This window comes from Vigna umbellata, chromosome 1 (assembly GCF_029865625.1).
Source record: "Vigna umbellata cultivar VRB3 chromosome 1, Vumbellata_1.0, whole genome shotgun sequence".
In the NCBI taxonomy this organism is placed as follows: Eukaryota; Viridiplantae; Streptophyta; class Magnoliopsida; order Fabales; family Fabaceae; genus Vigna; species Vigna umbellata.
In genome coordinates this window covers 94997385-95007081 of record NC_142165.1, presented here as the reverse complement: position 1 = coordinate 95007081, position 9697 = coordinate 94997385, and the positions used below count along the sequence as shown (strand labels likewise).

The window sequence follows — 9697 nt, the reverse complement described above, 5'->3', positions numbered from 1 at the left end:
GGCTCTAACAGGTCTAAATACACTTGCTCAAACTCTTCCCACTGACCAATTTCACTCTCAGCTCCAAACTCTCATTTTCACTTACTCACTTTCTCAAAACTAGAACAGACCGAACACTTATGTAGAGACTTCAACAAATTCACAGGTTCCATCATTCATCCATTCAACACAATTCAATCAAACATTCAATTCATATTCATGCAACCATCCAGATAGTAATTTCATACATAGAAAAATCATAATTAAATTATCTAGCTTCCCTTACTTCTTGACCGGACCGAACAACGATTATTCTTTTCCAGACTTTGCTTCCTTCCCAAAAAATCCCAAGAACACCTATATTTCACCGATTGATGAGGAAAGACCAACCCAAAATTACCAGAAAAGTGATCATAACTAAGAAGAAGAAGTTGATGAACACATGCAACCAGAAACTTGGCTTGCATGTGCCCGAAAATAGAATTTCTAAGAAGAAGATGAACTTACTTGACCCTAAACTTGATTTTTATCAGTGGAAAAGAAGCTCTTGACTCCCAAAATTGCTTAAACAGTGGCTGGTTGAAGAAAAGAATGAAAGAAGATGAAGAATTTCTAAAGAGAAGGAGGAGAAAAGATAGAGGTTTGAGTTTTAGAGAGATGCAGATTTCTGAGAAAATGAGATGAGCTGTGGTTTGGAAAATTCTATAAAATGCTCACTCTCTTGCATTTGAGACATCTGTCCCTCCCTTCCAGGTGTCATTTTCAGGGTTTTACATAAAAACATTAAATATCATTTATTGAAAATATATACAAGTTGATATTTACTTAAAAATTAAGAAAAGAAGAGAATGATATTTTACTAACGAGATAATATAAATGTTATACAAAATAAAATAAGGGAAATAAGTATAACTTTTTTCATACGTGTATTAGTATGAAAGAAGCACAAAAAGGAAAGTCTAAGGGCAGGAACCTACTAAGACCAACAAGACTTGCTATGCCCATAAGTATCCTATAACTCATGTACTAAAACAAAAGCTCAAGAAAATTACAATATTATTTTTAGGGTTAAATATATACATATATAGATATGTATATATAACTTTTATCTTGTTTCTAACTTGAATATATATTTACTTTTCATTTTACTTTGTGAAAATGATGTAAAATATTCTCTTTAGCAATAAGTAAGTAGTAATTATCACGTAACATGAATATATATAAAAGATAATAATATTTTCACAATATTTTTTCACTATATTTTATTATAATCTAGTGTTAACATGTTGTAAAAAAAGTTATCAAAAAGTATCTTTATCCGTGTATAAATTGTTAATGTTTCGGCCCCTTCCGTTACTACTTCGATCTATTTATTTAACCCAGCTTATTATTATGAAGAAAACATCCAAAAACGAAGGCTTTGGCCCATTTCCAAGAACTTTCCCTCATCAATGATTTGAAACCACTGGCTCACCTTTAAATCACCATTTCTCATTTTTAAAATAATAATTCTGATTTTTCTTATTTCTACTTCTTTTACAAGATGAATATTTAAAATGAAGATTAAATGTATTTTATATTTTTGAGATATTCAATATATATAGGGGTGCGTTAATTTTTTTTTCTTAAGATTTAATTAGAGATACTAATGATTAAATTATTTAATTATATAAGTTTTTTTTAAAGTTCAAAGAATTTCAAATGAAAAGTTTTATATTAATTCTTTGAAATATGTTTCTATTTATACTGATAAATTGATAAGTTCAAGAATATAAAAGAAGAAAGAAGAATATATTAAATTATACATTAATTTTATTGTATTAATGATGATAATTAAATATATAAATTTTGAATATATTATTTGACTCTTTTAAAATTATTAGGCAAAATATATATGTATTTTCATTTTATACCTTCTTATAAAACACTAGATATATAGAAAAAATATAATATTACTTATTTAAAATTATTACATGCGTTTGGTTGCTTAATATTATTCATGCTATTAAAAATATTTAACTTATATAAATTTAACTTTATCTTTTATTTTTAGTTATTCTATTTATAACTTACAATTATTATTATTAATTATTGATATTTTTATTTATTTTAGGAGAAATATCATATTATCAAGCTCATGCTCCAGATTATTATAATCTGGCGTACAAAAAAAAATTGTTTTGTTGATATAGCTCCTCCATAATATTAACTGATGGAATTATATACTTTTTTTTAATGAAAGTATCACTAAAAGGTAGAATTAATATTTCACTAAAAGTATCCAAATAAATTAAAACTACTATTTTTTTTCTTAGTTATATACTTTACACGTACGTAAAAATTGATATAACTTTTTTGCAAAGTACATTTATTTTAAATTTATAAAACAAAAAAAAACACTTAAAGCCAAGATTAAAAATAAAAAGACTATTCGACCAACTAATCACAGAATAAATAATAATTTAATAATTTAATAATTATACTTATATATCTCCACTTTATTTTCCTTTTTACTCCATCGTATTCTAATCTCTCTTGTTTTTCACAAATCAATTATCATGCGCGGTATTTATTTATTTTCTAAATCTTTGTTTATTTATTTATTAATAACACTTCTGACAGCCTTTAGAAGTGTACATGAGTTATTTTCTGAAACTCATACAAGTTTCATAAAAATCCTTGGAATTAAACAGAAAATTGTAATTTAAAAATTATATTTATTGCAGAATGCAGAAGTAAGCCCTAGAAATAAAAAGACAAATCAAATCAGCATCCATGGAAGTACTTTCAGAGAAGTTAAAGCTGAGCACTTTCAGAGAAGCTTCTCTCATCAACCACCCTCCTTACTCCTTAAGCATCACTTTTGCTTCTCAAACTCCGCACACATACATCTCTATCTCATGTGATGTGATCCATAAACAAAATTATCAAGGAGAAAAGAGGGAAAGCCAAAATACTTATCCTCATAAGCATGACTTCAGTGTCACCGGGTCATCGGAGAAAATTCTCCGGTAAGGACCCACCGAGTTCGCTGCGGTCGGAGAAACATTGGAGCGGCGTTCGCAGGTTCGCACTGACGCTGAAGGTTCCGTTGCATGACAACGAGTCTTTTCACCGGCCATCAAAGGTGTTACTGAACGTGAGCATCGAGAAGGGCGTGGGAGCGGTACAGGTGGTGATATCGCCTGAGGACACCGTGGCCGATCTGATAAAGGCGGCGTTGGCGTCTTACAAGAAGGAGAAGAGAAGGCCGTTATTGAAGAACAATGATCCCAAGTGCTACGATCTTCACTACTCTTCTTTCGCCCTTCAAAGTAAGTAGTAACATTGGATCTTATATTTTTCTTCCTACAATTCGTTTTAGTGATTGATGAATTATTTTGATGTACAGGTTTGAAGGCTGATGAAAAGCTAATGAATTTGGGATCAAGGAATTTTTTTCTATGCTCAAAGCCAACCTCTTCTTCTTGCTCCGAGAAAGAGAATATGGCAATTGATTCTGCATTTCCTTGGATGGTGTTCGTTCCTCTCCTGCTTTAGATTGGGATCGTACACAGGCATCCATGAACACCATATCTCAACAACGCCTTGTTTTTTTTGTTCAATTACCTTTTGTTGTGTATGTATACTTCACAGCCATAATATAACTTTCTCATGTTCTGAAACATATGCATAAGAAAACTGAGACACACTTTAAATGTAACGACTCTACCGTATGAATTGGATAATTGGATTATGCGTTTGAATGTCATTGTTATTTTCTGTTTTGCTTCCAATTAGAATATATTTTTCATAAGATCATACTATAATTTATTTATGTTTCGATAAAAGAGACATGATAGGTTGTTAATTGGTGTCAAAGTGGCTCACCTGTTAGATGTATGATATTCATATATGAATAATTGAAAAGCATTCACCTTCGTAATAAGAATAGTTCCCAAGAGCGAAAGCATCTTTCTTCTATAAAACATCTTTAGTTGTATTTGGGTTTTCTCGTAACAAAGATAAAGGAAATAAAATGATACCACGACCTTATATACGACGACCATGACGTTTTATATAACTAGTTACATTTTTTTAATTTCAATAATTATAATTTGATTTCTTTAACAAATTAAAATTATTATTAGACTAACAAAACATATTTTTTATTACATATATATTTTTAACCATATTTACTTATATCTCTTTACAAAATTGACTAATAAAATATAATGATCCTATCACGTTTAATGATTATATATATATAATCTAAATTGCTAACATCACCATCATGCAAGAGTTAAAAAAAGTCACCTCATTGTGATCCATGTTTTATGGACTATAAATTTTGTAACTTGGATCCTTTTATCATACGTTGGTTGATAGGTTAGGTTAGTAATTTTTTTAAAAACAATTTTATAAATTTATTACAGTACAATAAAAATATATTGACTCAATTCAGTCTCACATTTAGTTTTTTTGTATAGTAGTGGAATTAAAATGTTTATTTAATTCTTTAAATATTATTATAAAAATAATAGTTGGAAATTAAAATATCAATGTATATAACTTGACAAACGAATACATTAAACATTCAAATTATTCAAACATTATTGAATAACATTTTAGTAACTAAAAAAAATCAAACTGTGAATCTATATAATTAGAAGTAGTAAATAATTATAATAAAAAATTTATAAAAGTATAAAAAACTAATAAAGTATTGTGGTCAGTTGTTTACATATCAACCCATCTTCAATTCGACCTGAATACGTTTAACCTTTGGATAAAGTAAATAAGGTTCAGTTCAATCCACGTTTAAAAAAAACTTCAAATATTAATCTCTATTTTTGTTGAGTTTATTTAATTTAGTCCTAATATTTTTTTGTTCATATTCTTTTTTTAAATCATATTCTAATTTTTATTAATTTTGTTAAATTTAGTCCTCTTAGAATACTGGCATTTAAATAGTGAGTGTTTCATTCTACATCTCCAACATCTCGTCCTGCACCACCAAAAATTTCATTTTTAACCTTCTGACATATGCACCTCCAACTTTTCTAAAAATTTTATTTTTTAATAAATATATTTTTGTTTTCTTCTCTCTCTTATCAAAGGCACTTTAATAAATACATTTTTATTTTTTTCTCTTTCTTATTAAAGTCCCTCTGCACCATCTTAATAATAATCTAATTTAATTTAAAATTTAAATATTATTTAATATAATTTTATATTTTAATAATTATTAAAATATGATTTATATCATAATAATAGTTATATTAAATATATAAAAATCAAATAACTAAAATAAAAGTAATAATGATAAAAATAAAAAATAAAATAATAATAACAATAATACAAAATTTGCTTTAATATATTAAAATATATTAAATTATATTAAAATATTATAATAAATTAAACAGTTATTAAAACTTATTTATTGGATATGTTAATAGTTTTTTTTTAAAACTTAATAAATATTTAATTTAATTAAAAATAATAATATTATTTATTATATTTTTCTAATTTAATAATTATTAAAATATTATTTATATTTTATAATAATTTTATTAAAAAAGTAAAATAAAATAACTAAAATAAAATTAATAATAATGAAAATAAAAATAGTATTGAAAATAACATAAAAGATATTTAAATATATTATATTATATTAAAATGTTAATTTAATTAAATAATTATTAAAGTTTAAATAAAAAATAAATTTAAAATTTGTCGGATATAGAAATCCGATAACGTATCAATCGGATATGATATCCGATTAAGAATTTTTCAAAATTTTGTTTTTTATTTAATTTTAATAAATATTTAATTTAATTTGATAATTTAATATAATTTAACATATTTAAATATATTAAATGTGATTTTAAATATTATTTTATTATTATTATTATTATTATTAGTAATTTTAATAAAACTGTTATAAAAATATATATTATATTTTAATAATTATTAAAATATAAAAATATAAAAATATAATAAATATATTATAAAAATAATTATTACTTTTATTTTACAGTATGTTATTATTAGTGAATAACATAATGTATAGGTTGGAAATTCGTTTTACGTGGCCCATTTTATCTTACGTGACCCATTATAAATAGTATGTGATTTCGTATTTTTAGTTTTAATTTTGGAACTTGGTTTCAAGGTTTACTATTTATGAATTGTAAGGAGTGGTTTGTTAACCTAAAAATGAGATTGTGTTCCATCCTCCACGTAAAGAAGAAAACATTAGGTCACTTGGGCTCCACACTTTCATCAGTGATGCATGCTTGAACCTAAGGCATGGAGACAATATGGAAGTACTTTAATAAGAAGAAAATATTAGGTCACTTAGGCTCCACTGATACATGCTTTAGTAGTTCGTATTCGTCCTAGAGTCGAGATAAAAGTACACGTCATCATTCGTGTGGTAAATAAAATTATTTAATCTGTCAAGTTTAGGACGAGATAATAGGCCGGGTTAAAGTAGTAGCCATTGTTGTCACCTCGGACATAATCCAGAAAATTTCAACAAAATACATAATCTAGAAATTTCCAACAAAATACATTAAAATTCAGATACATTATATATCACAAAAATAAACTTCCACCGAGAGTCATGGAGATCCTTTCCATTGTTGTAGTTAATGCCTCCTGTTTGTGATGTCAATATCTTTAAAATATCCACAATGGTGGACCACATCTTCGAATCTATCATCATACATCTTAAACACCAATATATATAGAACAATTTTGTCAAATATGACTATGTTTAAATCAATAGGAACTATTGAGACAAACATTCAAAAGTGCATAAAAAATAAGAAGGAGGACAACCGATAATTGGAAACCGATAATCACACATATTTGTTCAGATATTGAGACAACAAAATAAAAAACTGCTCAATCCACAAGATGATGAAAAAGAAAATATCAACAAAATGCGACAACGACAAAACACAATGGAGAAACAAAACCCTAAACGATACACAACATAGTGAAACTGAAACTCACCTCTTTGATGCTCAATTACTTCAATGGTCACTGAACATGCCCGATTGCAGGAAACGATGCTAAATTTAGGAGACAATGCTAGTCCAATTGCAATGTTCTCCAATATAACAAGCCCCAAATTTGCAACCTTCACCAACATAAAAAATCCCAATATCAGAATTACCAATTATACCATAATTCTTATCTCAGTTTTTTCATTTAAAAATAATAAACAAAATAAAAAACTTAATTAAATGTGACCACCTTATATACTCTTAACTATTTAAACAACATTACAAAATATAACTGAATTAATAAAATTAGGATTTAATTGAAAAATAAAATAATACTATGATATAATTAAAAAAATTCAACAAAAATAGGGTCTAAATTAGTATCTAAACCTTAAAAAACTGGAAATTTTCCCTACAACCTGAAATTTAATATTATATACTAATATTAAAAATTAGTGTGTATAATATATATATATATATATATATATATATATATATATTATTAAATTATATTCTAGTTCCCGTAAATTATTATAAGTTTTTGACTCTTCCAAAATTTTCAATCAACTTCTATTGCACACACATAACAAATTACAATTGATCACTTTGAATTAGATAAAATTCTCAATCATGAATCAATAAAACAATGCAACTTGTTACACTCTGCACCTTTTAGAAAACTCGTACCAAAAGCTAACATTTGATTTATTGGTTAAAAGCAACCCTAGTTTCTTATAAAGAGTTGGTTAGTTGTATCAACGATATAAGAAGCTCGTTCCACTTCCCATCACCAGAAGTCAGATAATTTCTGAAGCACCAGTATACCGATTTTTTTTAGTAAGTTTCGTGCTTGATATCACTCTTTAGACCCAATACCATGTATTCTCACCATGCACCCATAAAGGGCCAAACATCCATGAGGCGCACACAATCTAAATTTGTTACTTATAGTCTGATAAAATTTATCTTCATATAAATTTAGTCTTAAATTTTTATTTGAAGGGTTTGCTAATACGCATACGACTGTTTTTAAGTTGGTACATTTTAGCCATGTGTATCGGGTTTTAGTAGACAAAAATACTCTTATATATCATAGATTCTAAGTTTTAAGGTTAAGGGTATTTTAATAATTTTATTCTCAAAACTAAAATAAAAACAAGAACCCCCAAACTCTTATTTACCTCTCTCATTCCTCTCAACCATTTTTCTTTCATCTCTCTCACTGTAACATTTTCTCTGTCACCCTACTCTAGCCCTAAGTGAAAAAATCAGAAATATTCGCCATTGGCATATTCGCCTTCAGGCAAAGGTTTATTCAAGATCTCTTCAATTTCATTATCTTCATTAACCTCTCTAATTTCATGACAAAAATTATAAAATGAAAACTCATTACAAAATCATTTTTTGTAAGAAATTGTTTAACAACGAGTGTTTTTTATTTTTTCCAGACCAATTACCAATTTCTTCCTATGTCATTATTTTTGTGAAAATTAGATAAAATTAGATAAGACAAAAATAATAAAATGAAAGCTCATTATAAAATCATTTTTTATAAGAAATTGTTTAACAACGAATGTTTCTGATTTTTTTCAGTTGAAGCTACGACAGATAAAATGTTTGGGATGAGAGAGATGAAAGAGAAAGGATTGAGAGGAATATGAGAGATAAAAGAGAAAGGGTTAAGAGAAATGAGAGAGGAATGAAACCCCTTTATTTTATTAAATTTCTTAATTTATTTTTCATAATTTTGAATCTTTGATGACATAATATTGTATAATATTATACAGAGTTTGAATATTTAAGTACTTTATACTGAGATAAAATATTTATCTTTAAAAAAATTTGACTAATTATTTTAACGTAATTTTTTTAATTATATTTTTTTTCCTTCAAGAAAAATTCTTTGAAGACAGGAAATACCGAATTTTTTTATGAAACTTATAAAAATTTAATAGTTTTTTTAGGCTACTTTGTCAGGTTGTCTTCCATCAATTACCCTCTTATCTTATAATATGTTATGACTGAAAAATATATATGAATAATTAACTAAAAAATCTCAATCAAATAAATTATAATAAATATAAAAACAAAAATTTATAATTTATTTATAGTTTTTTCTATTTAAAATATATCTTTATTATACCTCAGTTTTATATTTCTGTTTTATCATTTATCACAATTATTTTTTATAATTTTGAATCTTTGATTACATTATACTGTATAGTGTTAGAATTAGATTCTTTAACTAATTTATATTGAGATAAAATATTTATATATAAAAAATTTGACTAATTATTTTTAAAATAAAATTCCTTTAATTATTTTTTTAGGGAATCTGCATTGCAAGGAATTAATGAATTTCTTAAGAACTTGAGAATTTGTAATATATATTTTTTTTAATTTTTCCATTGTTTTTGGAGAAGTTGTCTTCCATCGATTACCTTCTTATCTTATAACTATAATATAGGACAACAACATATAAATTATTAATTACGACTCAATGAAATAAAATTATGATAATTTAAAAAATAAAAATTTATATCTTATTTCTAAATGTGTTATTATTTATCTATTTTAAAGTTTATTTTTATTATATAACTCAATATATTATTAGATAGAGTTAGATTTTTTAAATAATTTATATTGAGATAAATATTTATCTTTAAAAAATGACTAATTATTTTCAAAGTAAGTTTTCTTTAATTATATTTTCTCTTTCAAGG

General features: G+C 25.6%; 1 protein-coding gene across 1 annotated transcript; it reads left to right on the top strand.

Moving 5' to 3' along the window:
- The first annotated feature begins 2841 nt into the window (after window positions 1-2841).
- On the top strand, window positions 2842-3910 carry LOC148206892 (uncharacterized protein At4g22758-like). The gene is made up of 2 exons (XM_088115079.1): window positions 2842-3293; window positions 3371-3910. The coding sequence occupies exons 1-2, from the start codon at window positions 2951-2953 to the stop codon at window positions 3517-3519; spliced, it is 492 nt and encodes a 163-aa protein (XP_087971205.1). The 5' UTR covers window positions 2842-2950; the 3' UTR covers window positions 3520-3910.
- The last annotated feature ends 5787 nt before the right edge of the window (window positions 3911-9697 follow it).